The following is a 21,011-nucleotide window of genomic DNA, read 5'->3' on the forward strand; positions in this document are numbered from 1 at the left end:
AGGGGAACGAGCGGGGGCGGGGGTGCACGCTCGCCCCCTAGAGGCTCATGTGCGAGTGACGTCACTTTGCCCAGGAGGGGCTGACTGCCGCAGTAAATATACAGTGGGCGGTCGGCAAGTGGTTAATAAAAGACAGAGCTGACCGGAGAGGTGAGGAGGATTCTGGGAGGTCACATGACTTCACTCTTATCTCTATTAATAAACACAGACCTGACCGGGGAGGTGAGGAGGATTCTGGGAGGTCACATGACATCACTCTTATCTCTATTAATAAAACACAGACCTGACCGGAGAGGTGAGGAGGATTCTGGGAGGTCACATGACATCACTCTTATCTCTATTAATAAAACACAGAGCTGACCAGAGAGGCGAGGAGGATTCTGGGAGGTCACATGACATCACTCTTATCTCTATTAATAAAACACAGACCTGACCGGAGAGGTGAGGAGGATCTTAGGAATGTCTTAAACAGACCTTAATGAAGGTCTTAAAGACCTTGTTATTGTGTTATTGTAGTAAGAAGAATATTTCGTCAAATTTTGGATAGTGGCATACTTGTGTTTTTTTTCTTTTTAGAATTATATGACTTTCAAGTTATCCAAAGGCTTGGTGGCCTCTAACTTGAAGAAGACCCAAAGCCCTATTATAGAGCCTCCATCTCACTCCCTGAGAAATAACAGGAATGTACAAGACGTCATCAAAGAGATCATTGACTTCCTGACAGGAGAGGTGAGCGGTGCCGGAAATTCTGGGACATTATCCAGTAACAGACAAGGGATGTGTCTGGATGGTGACTGTATCATTGTGTGTGTCAGGTTCCTATAAGGTGTCAGGATGTCACTGTCTATTTCTCCATGTAGGAAGGGAAATGTTTAGAAGACCACAAGGATCTCTACAAGGAAGTCATGATGGAGAACCATCCGCCGCTCACGTTACCAGGTAATAGGAGACTTCCATTTCTTGTAAAACCTAGTACACACTATTAGAAAATTGGGCCATTGACGTTCGCTTTTTTTCCTTGTCCCACGTTGAAAATAAGAATGCCTAAAGCGGTATAAAAAATTCTCAAATGACGGAGGACAACTTTTCACGTACGTAGCTACAATCTATGTCTAGTCTGCCAGGACTCGCTCCTTTGATTTTATAGGACAAATACTGTAGTAGTTAACCACTTGCCGACCGCCGCACGACTATTTACTGCGGCGGTCAGCCCCTCACAGGCAAAGCGACGTAGGACTACGTCACTAGCCTGCGAGGCTCTAGGGAGCGAGCGCGCGCCACCGGTGGCGCGCTCCCGCTCGCTCATGGACCCCCCCCGCGCGTGTGCCCGGCGGACCCGATGTCCGCCGGGCACTCGCGATCGTCCGTTACAGCGGGAGAAAGGCAGGCAGCTAATGTAAAGACAGCCGCCTGTCATTTTCCCCTGTGTAAGAGTGGAGATCATACGGTTCTGCTATGTAGGACCGTTGATCTCTGTTCTTACACCTCAAGCCACAGCCAATCACGCCCCTAGGGATACACTTAACCCCTCCCTCTCAAAAAAAAGTTAACCCCTTCACTGCCAGTGTCATTTTTACAGTAACAGTGCATATGTATAGCACTGATTACTGTAGTAATGTCACTGGTAACCCCAAAAGTGTCAAAAATGTCAGTCAAGGGTCCGATCTGTCTGCTGCAATGTCGCAGTCCCGCAAAAAAAATCGCAGATCGCCGCCATTACTCGTTAAAAAAAAAAAAAACAACAAAAAATGACAAAAATCTTTCCCTTAGTTAGTAAACGCAATAACTTTTGCACAAACCAATCAAAATACGCTTATTGCGATTTTTTTTTTTTTTTTACCAAACATATGTAGCATAAAACAAATTGGCCTAAAATGTTAAAAAATTTTGATTTTTACATTTTTTTTTTTTGGGAATTTCATATAAAAAAATATTGTTATTTTTGCTAAATTGACGCTCTTTTTTTGTTTATAGCGCATGATCAAAAAAATCGCACAGGTGATCAAATACCACCAAAAGAAAGCTCTGTTTATGGGAAAAAAAGGACGTCAATTTCATTTGGGTACAGCGTCGCACGACCGCGCAATTGTCCGTTAAAGTCACGCAGTGCCGAATCTCAAAATAGGCCCTGGTCTTTGAGCAACCAAATCCTCCGGGGCTAAAGTGGTTAAGTTGTAGGGATTTCTTCTCACTTCCTGTTTTGTGATAGGACAGGAAGTGAAGGAAAATCTTCCCAATGGGATACAGATGGCAAAAGTAAACCTTACAGGGGCTTATAACCCTCTCTTACTGTATCCAAAATGGAAAAAAAAAAGTTTTGCCTATAGTTCTACTTGAAAGGCTAAAAGAGTATTGAGGATCCCCCTAGATACACCCATCCTCTGATATAAAGACATAGAAACAATGTATTCAGTCAGTGTGTGTGTTTCCTACAGATAGATCCAGTAGCGGGAACCCACCTGTGAGATGTCCCAGCCCTCTGTGTTCCCAGGATTCAGAACCGCTTGGGATCCAAAAGGATGACCAGGTATTTGGAATCCAAGGAAATATTAATAGCTACACCTTTACGGCTTAGAAATGCCTTTTCCAAATAAAAATAGAATTAAAATACCTCATTACTGCAGTTATACTGTATGTTGATGGTTACTTTTTCTGCTTGTTGCTGACTTGACCTTGTATAATACACAATCCAAATAGGAATTGTTATTAGAATATTAGAAAGTTAATGCAGAACTAAACCCTTCTATTGTTTTTACCCAGGGAATCTCCGAACCTGGCCTCTGATTGACCTTCAACTGCCATGGTGCTGCACAGGTGATCAGTTATGACACCAGACTTTTGATGGTTTGACAGTTTGGTTGAAAGCACATCCAATGTGACAGTTACATTCCCGGCACGTGCCGGGAGTGTAACCATTTTTTGAAGCTTAAATCTGTAGGGTTTAGTTCCGCTTTAAGAGCCATAGGACAAGACAGTAGAAGTGAGATCCAGAAGAAGGATCAGATTATGCGGGAAAAATGTCCTACTTGACTAACCCACAGACACATACATACACACATATACTGGGTAAAATCTGGACAGAAGCCAGCTAACCTACCAGTATGTCATTGGGGTGTGGGAGGAAACCAGAGCACCCGGAGAAAATCCAAGTAAGCACTGGGAGAACAAGCAAACTCCATGCGGTCCTGCAAGGCAGAAGTGCTAATCACTAATGGTACGGCATGGTATGTGTTTGAACGGTTTGGTACGGTTTGGTACGGCGGCGCTTTTCCACTACATGGTACGGCTCGCTTAAACAGTACCACCTCGGTTGGGGGTTCCAAGCTTGCCGTACCTATACCAAATCCCACAATCCTTCGCATGCAGCCTGATTGGTCATCACTACTAGCCACTGATTGGTCAGAGAATTGTCACCTTGCTTGAATTACGTTGTAATCCCACCCACTTACTACTTTAGCGGAAAAGCAAACAGAGCCAAGTAAAGCCTATATAGTGCCGAAACGTGCCGACTCGTACCATGCAGTGGAAAAGCAAACTGAGCCGAGTAGAGCCTATATAGTGCCGAAACGTGCCGACTCGTACCACGCAGTGGAAAAGCAAACCGAGCCGAGTAGAGCCTATATAGTGCCGAAACGTGCCGACTTGTACCACGCAGTGGAAAAGCAAACCGAGCCGAGTAGAGCCTATATAGTGCCGAAACGTGCCGACTCGTACCACGCAATGGAAAAGCAAACCGAGCCGAGTAGAGCCTATATAGTGCCGAAGCGTGCCGACTTGTACCACGCAGTGGAAAAGCAAACCGAGCCGAGTAGAGCCTATATAGTGCCAAAACGTGCCAACTCGTACCATGCAGTGGAAAATAAAACTGAGCCGAGTAGAGCCTATATAGTGCCGAAAAAAACGCTGACTCGTACCATGCAGTGGAAAAGCAAACTGAGCCGAGTAGAGCCTATATAGTGCCGAAACGTGCCGACTCATACCACGCAGTGGAAAAGCAAACCGAGCCGAGTAGTGCCTATATAATGCCGAAACGTGCCGACTTGTACCATGCAGTGGAAAAGCAAACCGATCCGAGTAGAGCCTATATAGTGCCGAAACGTGCCGACTCGTACCATGCAGTGGAAAAGCAAACTGAGCCGAGTAGAGCCTATATAGTGCCGAAACGTGCCGACTTGTACCACGCAGTGGAAAAGCAAACCGAGCCGAGTAGAGCCTATATAGTGCCAAAACGTGCCAACTCGTACCATGCAGTGGAAAATAAAACTGAGCCGAGTAGAGCCTATATAGTGCCGAAAAAAACGCTGACTCGTACCATGCAGTGGAAAAGCAAACTGAGCCGAGTAGAGCCTATATAGTGCCGAAACGTGCCGACTCGTACCACGCAGTGGAAAAGCAAACCGAGCCGAGTAGTGCCTATATAATGCCGAAACGTGCCGACTTGTACCATGCAGTGGAAAAGCAAACCGATCCGAGTAGAGCCTATATAGTGCCGAAACGTGCCGACTCGTACCATGCAGTGGAAAAGCAAACTGAGCCGAGTAGAGCCTATATAGTGCCGAAACGTGCCGACTCGTACCATGCAGTGGAAAAGCAAACCGAGCCAAGTAGAGCCTATATAGTGCCGAAACGTGCCGACTCGTACCATGCAGTGGAAAAGCAAACTGAGCCAAGTAGAGCCTATATAGTGCCGAAACGTGCTGACTCGTACCATGCAGTGGAAAAGCAAACCGAGCCGAGTAGAGCCTATATAGTGCCGAAACGTGCCGACTCGTACCACGCAATGGAAAAGCAAACCGAGCCGAGTATAGCCTATATTGTGCCGAAGCGTGCCGACTTGTACCACGCAGTGGAAAAGCAAACCGAGCCGAGTAGAGCCTATATAGTGCCAAAACGTGCCGACTCGTACCATGCAGTGGAAAAGCAAACTGAGCCGAGTAGAGCCTATATAGTGCCGAAACGTGCCAACTCGTACCATGCAGTGGAAAATAAAACTGAGCCGAGTAGAGCCTATATAGTGCCGAAAAACGCTGACTCGTACCATGCAGTGGAAAAGCAAACTGAGCCGAGTAGAGCCTATGTAGTGCCGAAACGTGCCGACTCGTACCACGCAGTGGAAAAGCAAACCGAGCCGAGTAGTGCCTATATAATGCCGAAACGTGCCGACTTGTACCATGCAGTGGAAAAGCAAACCGATCCGAGTAGAGCCTATATAGTGCCGAAACGTGCCGACTCGTACCATGCAGTGGAAAAGCAAACTGAGCCGAGTAGAGCCTATATAGTGCCGAAACGTGCCGACTCGTACCATGCAGTGGAAAAGCAAACCGAGCCGAGTAGAGCCTATATAGTGCCGAAACGTGCCGACTCGTACCATGCAGTGGAAAAGCAAACTGAGCCGAGTAGAGCCTATATAGTGCCGAAACGTGCTGACTCGTACCATGCAGTGGAAAAGCAAACCGAGCCGAGTAGAGCCTATATAGTGCCGAAACGTGCCGACTCGTACCACGCAATGGAAAAGCAAACCGAGCCGAGTAGAGCCTATATAGTGCCGAAGCGTGCCGACTTGTACCACGCAGTGGAAAAGCAAACCGAGCCGAGTAGAGCCTATATAGTGCCAAAACGTGCCGACTCGTACCATGCAGTGGAAAAGCAAACTGAGCCGAGTAGAGCCTATATAGTGCCGAAACGTGCCAACTCGTACCATGCAGTGGAAAATAAAACTGAGCCGAGTAGAGCCTATATAGTGCCGAAAAACGCTGACTCGTACCATGCAGTGGAAAAGCAAACTGAGCCGAGTAGAGCCTATATAGTGCCGAAACGTGCCGACTCGTACCACGCAGTGGAAAAGCAAACCGAGCCGAGTAGTGCCTATATATTGCCGAAACGTGCCGACTTGTACCATGCAGTGGAAAAGCAAACCGATCCGAGTAGAGCCTATATAGTGCCGAAACGTGCCGACTCGTACCATGCAGTGGAAAAGCAAACTGAGCCGAGTAGAGCCTATATAGTGCCGAAACGTGCCGACTCGTACCATGCAGTGGAAAAGCAAACTGAGCCGAGTAGAGCCTATATAGTGCCGACTCGTACCATGCAGTGGAAAAGCAAACTGAGCTGAGTAGAGCCTATATAGTGCCGAAGCGTCCCGACTCGTACCACGCAGTGGAAAAGCAAACTGAGCCGAGTAGAGCCTATATAGTGCCGAAACGTGCCGTCTCGTACCATGCAGTGGAAAAGCAAACCGAGCCGAGTAGAGCCTATATAGTGCCGAAACGTGCCGACTCGTACCATGCAGTGGAAAAGCAAACTGAGCTGACCTGGGACAAGCAGTGCCGAGTGGAGCCGAGCCGGTACTAGTAGTGGAAAAGCCCCATAAGCCAACGTTCTGGCCCTTCTAGTGTTTTTTTTTTCCAAAAAAGTATATTTTAGATTATCCACTATGTGTTTGATGAGACCAACAATTAAACTGAGTATTTCCATACTGAGGAACATAGTTTTAAAGAGGTCTGCCCTATTCTTCCTCCCAAGTATTTGGGAGGAAGAAGTACAAGTACTTAAATATAGAGTGGAAGAAGATGTGAGAACCGTATAAAGACAAAAAGTAAATAAATCATTATTATTTATATGTAGGTTCTGCTGGATACAAACCAGACTGACTGTAGAATGGAATCCAAGGAAAACGTAGAAGAGCCCTCTGTGATAGATGATCAGTGTAAGGAAGAGGAAATCCCTCCAGTGATCAGCACAGGTGAGTAACAAACACTAAATCCAGAGAAGAGTCCCGGATTCTCCTTGTTCAGTCACTACAACAATCTCCTCTTTTGCCCCTTTCTCTGTCAGTAGACAATAATGGGGAGATTTACTAAAACTGGAGACGTCAGAATCTGGTGCAGCTGTGCATGGTAGCCAATCAGCTTCTAACTTCAGCTTGTTCAGTTAAGCTTAGACCATAAAACCTGGAAGCTGATTGGTTTCTATGCAGAGCTGCACCCGATTTTGCACACTCCAGTTTTAGTAAATCAACCTCTATGTGTCCAGTGGGGGAGTCCTCCTCACATCGTGTCATTATGTGTTACCAGCCACGTGACCAGTGGTGTATTTTGGTTTTGTGCTGCCCTAGGCAAGACTAAAATTGGGCGCCCCCCTCCTATGTAAATTTGCCCCACTCCTTCCTTTTTAACGGATGTGGATGTGACTCCCTCCAAAATTTAAGGACTACAGGTCCCAGCATGAACCCCTGAGATCTCACAAGAGGGGGGGGGGTGGGAGAAAGAGGGGGGTGGGTGAGGGAGGGAGGTAGGTGTGAGAGAAAGAGGGTGGATGAGAGAGAGATAAAGGAGGAGAGAGAGAAAGTGGGTGAGAGAGAGAGGGGGGAGAGAGAAAGGGGGGATAAGAGAGAGAGGGGGGGATGAGAGAGAGAGGGGGGATTAGAGAGAGAGAGAGAGGGGGGATGGGAGAGAGAGATGGGGATGAGAGAGAAGGGGGGATGAAAGAGAGAGAGAGGGGGGGATGAGAGAGAGAGGGGGGATGAGAGAGAGGGGGATGAGAGAAAGAGGGGGGATGAGAGAGAGAGGGGGGGTGGGAGAGAGGGGGGATAAGAGAGAGGGGGGATGAGAGAGAGAGGGGGGATGAGAGCGAGAGAGAGAGAGGGGGGTGGGAGAAAGAGATGGGGGATGAGAGAGAGAGGGAAGGGGACGAGAGAGAGAGAGAAGGGGGATGAAAGAGAGAGAGAAGGCGGGATGAGAGAGAGAGAGGGGGATGGGAGAGAGAAGGGGGGATGAGAGAGAGGGAAGAGGGGGGGGTGAGAAAGAGAGGAGGGGGGTGCGAGAGGCAGCTCTAGCAACCACTGGCCAAAAAGATTCTCAGGTGGAAGGGGGGGGGGGACTTTTTTGCTGCCCCCCTGCAAAGTGCTGCCCTAGGCCTGGGCTTTGTTGGCCTAGGCCAAAATACAGCACTGCACGTGACCAGTCTACCCCCCCCCACACACACACACACACACACTCTCTGGGTTCTCTCATACATCTCAGTACAGGGGGCTTCACTCTCATCTTTATTCACAGACCCCGGAGACACTCAGAGAAATGTCAAAGCTGAGGGGGAAGAAATACACGTTGTAATTAAAGAAGAGGAAATTCCTGTAGAGATCAGCACAGGTGAGTAATAAACAGTAAATCCAGAGAAGAGTCCCAGATTCTCCTTGTTCAGTCACTACAACAATCTCTTCTTCTCCCCCCTCCTCTGTCAGTAGACAGTAATGGGGGGACAGTATGTGCCCAGCGGGGGAGTCAGGAGGCATTAGCCTCTATTAGAGTCTCCTTCTGACATAAATGTCCAGGCCAAAAGGTGGGCAGAAGAGGTGTCCGACTTGAGCACTTAGGCAGGAGGTGAGGGTGCAAAATTGGCAAGACCTTCAACCTATGCAGCCAAAGTAGTTCACAGCTTGGTGATGGTGAGGAGGTACACGTTGGACTTTTCTCCTTGGGTGCTAAAAGACCTTGTCCCGAAACTGTTCACTCTTGTATCGTTGTGTGTTACCAGCCAAGAGACGTGACCAGTCTCCCCCCCTACACACACACACTCTCTGGGGTCTCTCCTTTTTCAGTCTCTACAACAATATCTTCTTCTCCCCCCTCCTCTGTCAGTAGACAGTAATGGGGGGGACAGTACGTGCCCAGTGGGGGAGTCAGGATCCATCAGCCTCTATTAGACTCCAGCTCTTCTTCTCATATCATATCATTGTGTGTTACCAGCCAAGAGATGTGGCCAGGAGGATCAGCAGAGCTGGGGGTTACTACTGAGAGGGGGATCAGCAGAGCTGGAGGTTACCACACACACTCTCTGGGGTCTCTCATACATCTCAGTACAGGGGGCTTCACTCTCATCTTTATTCACAGACTCTGGAGACACCAGAGACAGTCAGAGAGACGTCAAATCTGAGGAGGAAGAGGAGGATGAAGAAGAATGTGTGAGGATTAAAGAGGAGGAATACACTACAGAGATCAACACTGGTAAGTAATAAACACTAAATACAGATATTTTTTTTTTAAATTCTGGAAACATTTAAATATTTGTCCATTTATGTTACTAAAAGGGATTTAGGCCAGCTTGTCATTTATCCTTGCTAATCCTTTGACGATTTCTATCCCCTTCCATTTTTATTTCCTTCTAGATGGAAAACACAACAGGAATAATCTGGGCAACCAACACATTCCATTAGAAAACCCCACAACCCAAACTCTTCTCCTAGTACTTCCCAGTGGAGACCTGTCTGATCCCTCCACACATGGGGGCAGCTTTTCCAATCCTTCAACTCCCATCGTCCACCATCCATCAGCCAGAGGAGGTGAAACCTTCCGTTGTTCTGAGTGCGGGGAATGTTTTTCCAAGAGGGAACTCCTTGCTTCTCACAAGAGCTCTCACACAAAGCCCTTATCGCCTGAGAGTGGCGAAGATCATCCTCGGAAATTATATGTGATTGAGCATGAGCTGATACCTATGAAGCCCTATTCATGCTCAGAGTGCGGGAAATGTTTCACTCAAAAAGGACACGTCGTTTTACATCAGAGAACTCACACTGGGGAAAAGCCCTATTCGTGCTCTGAATGTGGGAAGGGTTTCCCAGCTAAATCGGCTCTGTCTAAACACAAGAGAATGCACACCGGAGAGAAGCCATTCTCATGTTCCGAATGTGGGAAATCCTTTTCTTTCAATTCAGCCCTAACCAAACACAAGAAAACTCACACGGGGGAGAAGCCCTATTCCTGCTCGGACTGCGGCAGATGTTTTTCTCAGAGAGACCACCTTATTGCCCATCAGAAGACTCACACGGGGGAAAAGCCATTTTCCTGCTCCGAATGCGGGAAAAGCTTTGCCAAAAAAGGCAATCTGGAAACGCATCAAACGATTCACACCGGCGATCGTCCTTATTCCTGCTCCGTGTGTGGTAAAGGTTTCCGCAGTAAATCGAATTTGCTTAGACATAAGAAGGTCCATAGAGGCCTTAAACCACATGCGTGTTCTGAATGTGGGAAGCAGTTTAAAACGGAATTTGCCCTTAGCTTACATTTTAGATCCCATGAGGCTACAGGCATTACACTGATAGGATGTGGCCAATGACTATGATTGTCATCAAGTAGGCACCAATTTTTTTTTTTGGTCGGGTTGCCTGTGCATTTTTTCATATTTAAAGCTAGCTTTGGTCCAGCTCAATACTTTTTTTGTCTATATCGTTAAACCCACTGAAAAAACAGGCGTCTATTTTCATTCCATTTTAACCTGGGTAGATTTTTACACATTTTGGACAAGGATTTGTGGACACCCGATCGACTCCTACGTGTATAAGTGATGTGGACTTTCCTCCATATTATTAAGGTTCAGAGTTATGGTGTTCCCAGTGAAGGATACTGCTATTGCCACAGCTTACAGAGACACCTTGAGGAAGGCTTTTTTTTTTTTTTGCCAATTCTATAAAAACAGGATTTGACAACTTTGGTGTGAAGGAACTCCATAGGCCTGCACAGAACCCTGACCTCAACCCTACTGAACACCTTTGGGATGAATTGGAAGGTTAATTCAGAGCCAGGTCTTGTTGTCCAACATCAATACTCTGTGGCAACAGTTTGGGAAGACTTTTATTACCAGTTCTAAAATGATGTGGTCTGAAAAATTTGTTGCGAAGGGACTCAAGTGGCCTTCACAGAACTCCGACCTCAACCCTACTGAACACCTTTGGGATGAATTGGAAGTTTAATTCAGAGCCAGGTCTTGTCGTCCAACATCAATACTCTGTGGCAACAGTTTGGGGAAGGCTTTTATTGCCAGTTCTAAAAATACGTGGTTTGACAAATTTGGTGTGAAGGGACTCCAGTGGCCTTCACAGAACCCCAACCTCAACCCTACTGAACACCTTTGGGATGAATTGGAAGGTTGATTTAGAGCCAGGTCTTGCTGTCCAACATCTATACTCCGTGGCAACAGTTTGGGGAAGGCTTTTATTACCAGTTCTAAAATGATGTGGTCTGAAAAATATGTTGCGAAGGGACTCGAGTGGCCTTCACAGAACCCCTGACCTCAACCCTACTGAACATCTTTAGGATGAATTGGAAGGTTGATTTAGAGCCAGGTCTGGTTGTCCAACATCAATACTCTGTGGCAACAGTTTGGGGAAGGCTTTTATTACCAGTTTTAAAATGATGTGGTCTGACAAATTTGTTGCGAAGGGACTCAAGTGCAGAACCCCGACCTCAACCCTACTGAACACCTTTGGGATGAATTGGAAGGTTAATTCAAAACCAGGTCTTGTCGTCCAACGTCAATACTCTGTGGCAACAGTTTGGGGAAGGCTTTTATTACCAGTTCTAAAATGATGTGGTCTGAAAAATTTGGTGTGAAGGGACTCGAGTGGCCTTCACAGAACCCTGACCTCAACCCTATTAAATATCTTTGGGATGAATTGGAAGGTTGATTTAGAGCCAGGTCTTGCCGTGAAACATCGATACTCTGTCGCAACAGTTTGGGGAAGACTTTTATTGCCAGTTCTAAAAATACGTGGTTTGACAAATTTGGCGTGAAAGGACTCCAGTGGTCTTCACAGAACCCCAACCTCAACCCTACTGAACACCTTTGGGATGAATTGGAAGGTTAATTCAGAGCCAGGTCTTGTTGTCCAACATCAATACTCTGTGGCAACAGTTTGGGGAAGGCTTTTATTGCCAGTTCTAAAAATATGTGGTCTGACAAATTTGGTGTGAAGGGACTCCAATGGCCTTCACAGAACCCTGACCTCAACCCTATTGAATATCTTTGGGATGAATTGAAAAGTTGATTTAGAGCCAGGCCTTGTTGTCCACAAATGCTCTTTTAGATGAATGGGTGCACATTTCCATAGACGCACTCCAAAATCTTTCAGAAAGCCTTCCCAGAAGAGTTAAGACTGTCATGGTTTTAGAATAGGATGTCCAACAAGGTCACATCAGGCATTCCAAAACCTTCAGCTACAGTTGATATATGGCTAAAAGTTTGTGGACACCAACCACTATATAAGCCTACAAAGACATTGCGCTTCCAACCTTGTGGTAATGTGCCTCCATAAAGACGTGGTTTGACACGTTTAGTGTGAAGGATCTCAAGTGGCCTGCCTAGACCCCTGACCTCAACCCTACTGAAAGAGGGTAACTCTATGAATACCCTTGGCTGTGGGTATATTTATTGATACTTTCTCTTTACTGAAAGTACACATAATCCAATGAAACACTTGGAAATTGACAATGGTACAATAAAATAGCTTGAAAACTGTGGACATTTGTGCTTCATAAGTGATTGAACTGTGTTAATACTACTATTTATGGCTACTTGCAGTGATTTAACTGGGCTCAGTTTAAGAACACGTGATTTCATGAGGTTTATCGGGGGGGTGCAAAAGGGTTTTTGATCTGCCTAGGTAATCAGATTGGTTTTCCACACTCTCTGATCTGCTAATGTTAGGAACCTGTTATGAATCACGCAGCAGGAGGCTTGATCTGTATGGGAACGAAGAGCTGGCGAAGCGCTTTACCCCTTTACAGTGTGAATGGGACACCTAGGAAACAATTGTGTCCTTGTGATGACTTCCGTTTTACAATGCAGTCACTGTGTGAATAAGCCCTTACAGTTGCTCAGTAGGCTATATCAGCCATAAACCATTCTCTGGTGCCAAAAAGTTTGGGGACCTCTGGTCTAAAGCACCTGCGAAGCAGACCCTTTGCTAAGAAATCCTAAATTAAAATATGGTTGGCAGTCAAACCACTGAGGGGAAAGGGTATGCCTGTAACGGGGGGTAATTTTTACAATTGTAGGAAAGGTAGAGCAAGGAACAGCTAGAAAAGAAAGAAAGAGGGGTGAAAGAGTAAGCCAGTAAGAAGAAAGGGAGGAGAAAGGGGTCCTTGAACAGTCATTCCAGGCTGGAAACCAGTAGATCTTTGTATTTGTCAGAGAGGGACAATACGGTCCAAAAAAAAAAACAGGTTTTATGATAACGACTTCTTAACCACTTGCTGACCGCCGCAAGTACATATACTGCGGCGGTCAGCCCAGTGCAGGCAAAGTGACGTACCCGTACGTCATTCGCCTGCGAGCCAATAGGGGGCGAGCACGCGCCGCCGGAGGCGCGCTCCCGCCCCCGCTCGCTCACTGGGATCCCCGCACGAGGCACCGGCGGACCCGATGTCCGCCGGTCACTCGCGATCGTCAGTTACAGAGGGAGAAAGGCAGGCGGCTAATGTAAACAAAGCCGCCTGTCATTCTCCCTTGTGTAACAGCAGACATCATACGGTCCTGCTATGTAGGACCGTAGATCTCTGCTGTTACACGAAAATCCATATCCCTGCACAGTAAGATGCACGCCCCTAGGACACACTTAACCCCTCCTTCTCCAATAAAGTTAACCCCTTCACTGCCAGTGTCATTTTTACAGTAACAGTGCATATGTATAGCACTGATTACTGCAGTAATGTCACTGGTACCCCCAAAAGAGTCAAAAATGTCAGTCAAGGGTCCGATCTGTCCGCCGCAATGTCGCAGTCCCGCAAAAAAAATCGCAGATCGCCGCCATTACTCGTTAAAAAAAAAAAAACAACAAAAATGACAAAAATCTTTCCCTTAGTTAGTAAACGCAATAACTTTTGCCCAAACCAATCAAACTACGCTTATTGCGATTTTTTTTTCCCAAACATAGGTAGCAGAAAACAAATTGGCCAAAAATGTTAAAAAATTTTGATTTTTACTTTTTTTTTGGGGAATTTCATATAAAAAAATGTGAAAAATATTGTTATTTTTGCAAAATTGTCGCTCTTTTTTTGTTTATAGCGCATGATCAAAAAATCGCACAGGTGATCAAATCCCACCAAAAGAAAGCTCTGTTTGTGGGAAAAAAAGGACGCCAAATTCGTTTAGGTACAGCGTTGCACGACCGTGCAATTGTCCGTTTAAAGTCACGCAGTGCCGAATCGCAAAATACCCCCTGGTCAGGAAGGGGGTAAAATCTTCCGGGGCTTAAGTGGTTAAGGGATAAGGAGAGTCCCTCCGTCTTCTGAATGTCATTCATAGCCTTGATTCTATGACCTATTGTGGGAGATGAGGTAGACTTCCACTGGATAGAGTTGCAAACCCTAGCGCTGTTGATGAGATGGACCGGAAGGGAACAGCTACATTTCTGTTTGGAGAAGGAACTGAGGTATAGAAGACGGGCTGGCTGCAGGGTTATGCTTAAGAGAGAGATCCGTCAAGTCTTGGATCAGTGTTTCCAACGTTCCACCAGAATGGGACAATCAGCAGATAGGCCCAGAAAATAGAATACAACGTGCCTCTATCTGCACCACAGAGGAGGTCTATCTCTGCGAACATGCAATGCTGTTTTATAGAGATACCAATGGGTCAATAGCTTGTACCCAGATTCCCGCAGTCGTAAGGAGATCGAAGACTTATGCATGAAATAGACCAGGGGTCTTCAAACTATGGCCCTCCAGTTTTTCAGGAACTACAATTCCCATCAGGCCTTGTCATGTCTGTGAATGTCAGAGTTTTACAATGCCTCATGGGATGTGCAGTTCCACAACAGTTGGAGGGCCGTAGTTTGAAGACCCCTGAAATAGAGAATCAACTGGTGTTCAGTGGGGAATTGTTGAGCCAAATCAGTTTCCCAATCCTTAACCACTTTACCACCGGAGGATTTTGCTGTCTTACGTCCAGGCCACTTTTTGTGATTCGGCACTGTGCGACTTTAACGGACAATTGCGTGGCCGTGCGACGCTGTACCCAAATGAAATTGACGTCCTTTTTTTTCCCACAAACAGAGCTTTCTTTTGGTGGTATTTGATCCTGTGCGATTTTTACTTTTTGCGCTATAAACAAAAAAACAGCGACAATTTTGAAAAAATAACAATATTTTTCACACTTTTTTATATGAAATCCCCCCCCCCCCCCAAAAAAAATGTAACAATCAAAATTTTTTATCATTTTAGGCCAATTTGTTTTCTGCTACAAATTTTTGGTAAAATAAAATCGCAATAAGCGTATTTTGATTGGTTTGCGCAAAAGTTATCGCAGCTACTAACTACGGGAAAGATTTATGTCATTTTTATTGTTTTTTTTTTTAACTAGTAATGGCGGCGATCTGCGATTTTTTTTTTTTTTGTGGGACTGCGACATTGCGGTAGACAGATCGGACCCTTGACTGACATTTTTGACACTTTAGGGGGGACCAATGACATTACTACAGTAATCAGTGCTACAAATATGCACTGTTACTGTAAAAATGACACTGGCAGGGAAGGGGTTAATTTTATTGGAGAGGGAGGGGTTAATGTATGCCTGGTGCTTACTGACGTGTGTGGGGGGAGGTGACTGAGTGACACAGGGACAGATCGCAGGTTCAGCAATGCTGAACCCTGCAATCTGTCCCTGCCTGTCGCTTAGGAGATCCGCCCACTTTGTTTACACAAGCGGGCGGATTTCCACACTAGATCCCCAACGATCGGGGAAGAGCAGCGGTGATCTCCATCTTCAGTTACCGACTCCCGCTGTAACTGAATACAGTGGGAGCGAGCCTCCGGCGGCGCGCGCGTGCCGCCCACAAGGGGAGGAGTCCAGCGACGTAGGTCTACGTCGCTGGACGATAACGAGCCACATTGCTGCAGTACGGTCAACGTGACTGGTCGGCAAGTGGTTAAGGAAGGAGGGACCTTCCCCCAGGTGTGGGGGTAACGAGCATTCTGTAAGCCACTAAGGGGCCATGTCGAAGCGGCCCTTGGCTTGAGCAGATGTTTTGGAAGAAGTAGGATCTGAGTTGTAGGTAATGGGAGGAGGAAGTGTCTGATCTGGTATGCTTGGCACAGGGACGGTGCTTAATTCATAGACTGAATAGCGCCTCCTGTTTTTCCAACCCCCTGAATCTCAAAAGCCCTGCATGGATTTGGGTTTTAAAGCTGAACTCCAGGCACACAGTATCTCAAGAAAGTAAGTACACCCCTCACATTTTTGTAAATATTTTATTCTATCTTTTCATGTGACAACACACAGAAATTACACTTTGCTACAATGTAAAGTAGTGAGTGTACAGCTTGTATAACAGTGTAAATTTGCTGTCCCCTCAAAATAACTCAACACACAGCCATTAATGTCCAAACCACTGGCAACAAAAGTGAGTACACCCCTAAGTGGAAATGTCCAAATTGGGCCCAAAGTGTCAATATTTTGTGTGGCCACCATTATTTTCCTGCACTGCCCTAACCCTCTTGGGCATGGAGTTCACCAGAGCTTCACAGGTTGCCACTGGAGTCCTCTTCCCCTCCTCCATGATGACATCACAGAGCTGGTGGATGTTAGAGACCTTCCGTTTGAGGATGCCCCACAGATGATCAATAGGGTTTAGATCTGGAGACATGCTTGGCCAGTCCATCATCTTTACCCTCAGCTTCTTTAGCAAGGCAGTGGTCATCTTGGAGGTGTTTGGGGTCGTTATCATGTTGGAATACTGCCCTGCGGCCCAGTCTCCGAAAGGAAGGGATCATGCTCTGCTTCAGTATGTCACAGTACATGTTGGCATTCATGGTTCCCTCAATGAACTGTAGCTCCCCAGTGCCGGCAGCACTCACGCAGCCCCAGACCATGACACTCCCACCACCATGCTGGACTGTAGGCAAGACACACTTGTCTTTGTACTCCTCACCTGGTTGCTGTCACACACGCTTGACACCATCTGAACCAAATAAGTTTATCTTGGTCTCATCAGACCACAGGAGATGGTTCCAGTAGTCCATGTCCTTAGTCTGCTTGTCTTCAGCAAACTGTTTGCAGGCTTTCTTGTGCATCATCTTTAGAAGAGGCTTCCTTCTGGGACGACAGCCATGCAGACCAATTTGATGCAGTGTGTGGCGTATGGTCTGAGCACTGACAAGCTGACCCCCCACCCCTTCAACCTCTGCAGCAATGCTGGCAGCACTAATACGTCTATTTCCCAAAGACAACCTCTGGATATGAGGCTGAGCACGTGCACTCAACTTCTTTGTTTGACCATGACAAGGCCTGTTCTGAGTGGAACCTGTCCTGTTAAACTGCTGTATGGTCTTGGCCACCATGCTGCAGCTCAGTTTCAGGGTCTTGGCAATCTTCTTATAGCCTAGGCCATCTTTATGTAGAGTAACATTTCTTTTTTTCAGATCCTCAGAGAGTTCTTTGCCATGAGGTGCAATGTTGAACTTCCAGTGACCAGTATGAGAGAGTGAGAGCGATAACACCAAATTTACCACACCTGCATTAATGGCTGTGTGTTGAGTTATTTTGAGGGGACAGCAAATTTACACTGTTATACAAGCTGTACACTCACTACTTTACATTGTAGCAAAGTGTCATTTCTTCAGTGTTGTCACATGAAAAATGTGAGGGGTGTACTCACTTTTGTGAGATACTGTGTGTGATATATATATATATATATATATATATATATATATATATATATATATATATATATATATATATATATATATATATATTAAATCTTAATGAAAATGAATAAAATAAACACAATGAAAAAAGTATATTAAAATATTTTGGGATAAATAATAATAAAGTAAATATTAAATTATATTGAAAGTGAATATAATAAACATAATAAAATAACTATAATAAAAAAAATGTTGAAAATAAATCTAATAAACATTATATAATAATTGTATTAAATATTAAAAATGTATATAAAAAATAAAATAAATACAATTATATTGAAAATAAATATAACAAACATAATACAATAATTATATTAAATCATAATGAAAATTCGGATAATAAACATATTAAAATAATATTTTCAAATATATTGAAATGAAATATAATCAACATAATAAGATAAAAATATTAAAATGTATTTAAAAAAATAAATATATATAACACAATAAAGTAAGTATCAAATTATATTATAAATGAATATAATAAACATAATAAAATAACTATAATAAAAAAATGTTGAAAATAAATCTAATAAACATTATATAATAATTGTATTAAATATTAAAAATGTATATAAAAAATAAAATAAATACAATTATATTGAAAATAAATATAACAAACATAATACAATAATTATATTAAATCATAATGAAAATTCGGATAATAAACATATTAAAATAATATTTTCAAATATATTGAAATGAAATATAATCAACATAATAAGATAAAAATATTAAAATGTATTTAAAAAAATAAATATATATAACACAATAAAGTAAGTATCAAATTATATTATAAATGAATATAATAAACATAATAAAATAACTATAATAAAAAAATGTTGAAAATAAATCTAATAAACATTATATAATAATTGTATTAAATATTAAAAATGTATATAAAAAATAAAATAAATACAATTATATTGAAAATAAATATAACAAACATAATTCAATAATTATATTAAATCATAATGAAAATTCGGATAATAAACATATTAAAATAATATTTTCAAATATATTGAAATGAAATATAATCAACATAATAAGATAAAAATATTAAAATGTATTTAAAAAAATAAATATATATAACACAATAAAGTAAGTATCAAATTATATTATAAATGAATATAATAAACATAATAAAATAAGTATATATAAAAATGTATTGAAAATAAATATATTAAACATAATACAATAATTATATTAAATCATAATGAAAATGAATAAAATAAAACATAATAAAATAAATATATTAATATATTTTGGGAAAAATATAATTAAAACCTAATAAAAATAAATATGTACAATTATATTGAAAATAAGTATAATAAACATTATAGAAAAAATATATGAAAATATATGAAAAAACAATTTATATATTAAACATAATAAAATAACTATCTTTATCATATTGAAAATGAATATAAGAAACATAATTAATAATTATTTTAAATCACAATGGAATGTAAGAAAATAAACATATTAAAATAAATATCTTAAAATATATTGGAAAACCAGATAAAACATAAAAAATAAATCCTATTGAACATAAATATAATAAAGTAAATAATAAATTATATTGAAAATGAATATAATAAACATGATAAAGTAAATACATTACAATTTATTGGCAATAAATATAATAAACATAATAATAATAAAAAAAAATCTGACCCACAAGGTCACGTGATCCCCCTCCATCCAGTCCACACACAGTCTCTATGTCAGTCCTGGGACTCCCCTGCCTCCTCCCATAATAACAAAGCATTATGACGTCACCGGACTTCTCTGTGAACTTCTGCATTACAACAAAACAGCAGCACGCTGTGCTCACCATAGAAATTCCAGCGTTCTATTCCGCCCACCGCTAGATGGCGTCCGTCTGCGAGAGCAGGAAGTGTCCCCAGCGCAGGAGGGGCCGCGGCCATTTTGTTGAAGTCCGGAAGAGGTGGAGGAAGGAGTTTTCCAAGGCTCAGTGAGATTCCTGGTTTAGTCGGAAGGGTGCAGAATGTGTGCCTAGTAAGGAGGAGGTAATAATGTCTTCTTATTATCAGAGCAGGGGGGTCCCAGCACTCTGTGTGGGTGGGGGAAGGAAGGTCATGTGATGTTTTGGATCAGGTGACATGTCCTCTATAGTCAGGGGTCAGCAGGCTCTGCTCTGGGGGAATTAGTCTTTATTTTTGTATTGGGGTCTCTATAGATATGGAGGTTATGGCTGCTCTGGTAAATGGCGGTTTGTCGTAGACGTGGCACCGCGGACCGTCGCTCAGCCGCGGTGGGGATGTACGGAGAAGACAATCATTAGTACATAGGACAATCAGGACACATTAGGGTCGTACAATGTAAAACTCTGGCTTTGTACCGTACCGGGGAAGCCCAAATTCTGCGTATAGCTGCCCATAGACGTAAATGGCCGTACGAAGGTATATACCGTTGGGAAGTCGCACACATCTGCGTATGTATTACCACATCTGTACTGGGGGATGTACGACGTGAACCCCCATACAGCCATGTACACGGCACCCAACCTTCTCTGCCATGGAAACAAGCCAGAGTTGTATGTTGTGCGCCCCTGAGAGCCTCCCGATGAGGGTGACACTCTGTAAGCTCCAGTGGTAGAGCTTACCCATGAGATGACATCACTAAACCCACATGACAGTGTTCAGACTTTTTAATTGGCTGCTATGGCGCCAGTGCTGTCACATGACGGAAGGTCACATGTACAGGGTCGCCCATTAAAATTAGTGTGGGGAGGCATCAAGGGAACGTGGAGGGGTGAGTATGTCTTGTTAAGGTGACGGCCAACACTGGGTCCAACCCCGCAGCAGGTAGACCGAGCAAGTCTACTGCAGCCTTACAGAGTGGTACCAGCCTTTAGGGCCGGACGTTCAGGGATGAGGGTTCAGAACGAGGCTCTTCTTGGTTCTGGACCTTTTTGAAAGCACAGGGCCCTGGGTGTTCAGGGATGAGGGTCCAGAACGAAGCTCTTCTGGGTTCCAGACCTTTGTGAAAGCACAGGGCCCTGGGCATTCAGGGATGAGGGTCCAGAACGAAGCTCTTTTGGGTTCCAGACCTTTGTGAAGGCACAGGGCCGTGGGCGTTCAAGGATGAGGGTCCAGAACGAGGCTCTTCTTGGTTCTGGACCTTTTTGAAAGCACAGGGCCCTAGGCGTTAAGGGATGAGGGTCCAGAACGAAGCTCTTCTGGGTTCCAGACCTTTGTGAAAGCACAGGGCCCTGGGCGTTCAGGGATGAGGGTCCATAACGAAGCTCTTCTGGGTTCCAGACCTTTGTGAAGGCACAGGGCCGTGGGCGTTCAGGAATGAGGGTCCAGAACGAAGCTCTCCTGGGTTCCAGACCTTTGTGAAAGCACAGGGCCCTGGGCGTTCAGGGATGAGGGTCCAGAACGAGGCTCTTCTTGGTTCTGGACCTTTTTGAAAGCACAGGGCCCTGGGCATTCAGGGATGAGGGTCCAGAATGAAGCTCTTCTGGGTTCTAGACCTTTGTGAAAGCACAGGGCCGTGGGCGTTCAGGGATGA

At 44.1% G+C, this 21,011-nt stretch overlaps 4 protein-coding genes across 4 annotated transcripts in view; 1 reads left to right on the top strand and 3 right to left on the bottom strand.

The window, feature by feature from the left end:
- The window catches only part of LOC309564371 (uncharacterized protein), a gene marked incomplete at its 3' end in the record, with an annotated part of 548,195 nt that overhangs the window by 404,809 nt on the left and 122,375 nt on the right, over positions 1 to 21,011 (bottom strand). The gene's annotated exons all lie outside the window — the stretch shown is intronic.
- LOC309562771 (uncharacterized protein) overlaps positions 1 to 21,011 on the bottom strand; it is a 379,789-nt gene that overhangs the window by 239,456 nt on the left and 119,322 nt on the right. The gene's annotated exons all lie outside the window — the stretch shown is intronic.
- The window catches only part of LOC309562634 (uncharacterized protein), a 148,791-nt gene that overhangs the window by 21,366 nt on the left and 106,414 nt on the right, over positions 1 to 21,011 (bottom strand). The window lies entirely within an intron of this gene.
- LOC309563392 (uncharacterized protein) overlaps positions 1 to 21,011 on the top strand; it is a gene marked incomplete at its 3' end in the record, with an annotated part of 114,417 nt that overhangs the window by 2,615 nt on the left and 90,791 nt on the right. The window contains 8 exon segments of the mRNA XM_082267786.1: positions 577 to 729; positions 861 to 939; positions 2,436 to 2,527; positions 6,625 to 6,742; positions 8,055 to 8,147; positions 8,898 to 9,002; positions 9,164 to 10,099; positions 19,675 to 19,697. Coding sequence (XP_082123912.1) covers positions 577 to 729; positions 861 to 939; positions 2,436 to 2,527; positions 6,625 to 6,742; positions 8,055 to 8,147; positions 8,898 to 9,002; positions 9,164 to 10,099; positions 19,675 to 19,697 — 1,599 coding nt within the window.

This window comes from Pelophylax lessonae, assembly GCF_965119305.1.
Source record: "Pelophylax lessonae genome assembly, chromosome: 9".
In the NCBI taxonomy this organism is placed as follows: Eukaryota; Metazoa; Chordata; class Amphibia; order Anura; family Ranidae; genus Pelophylax; species Pelophylax lessonae.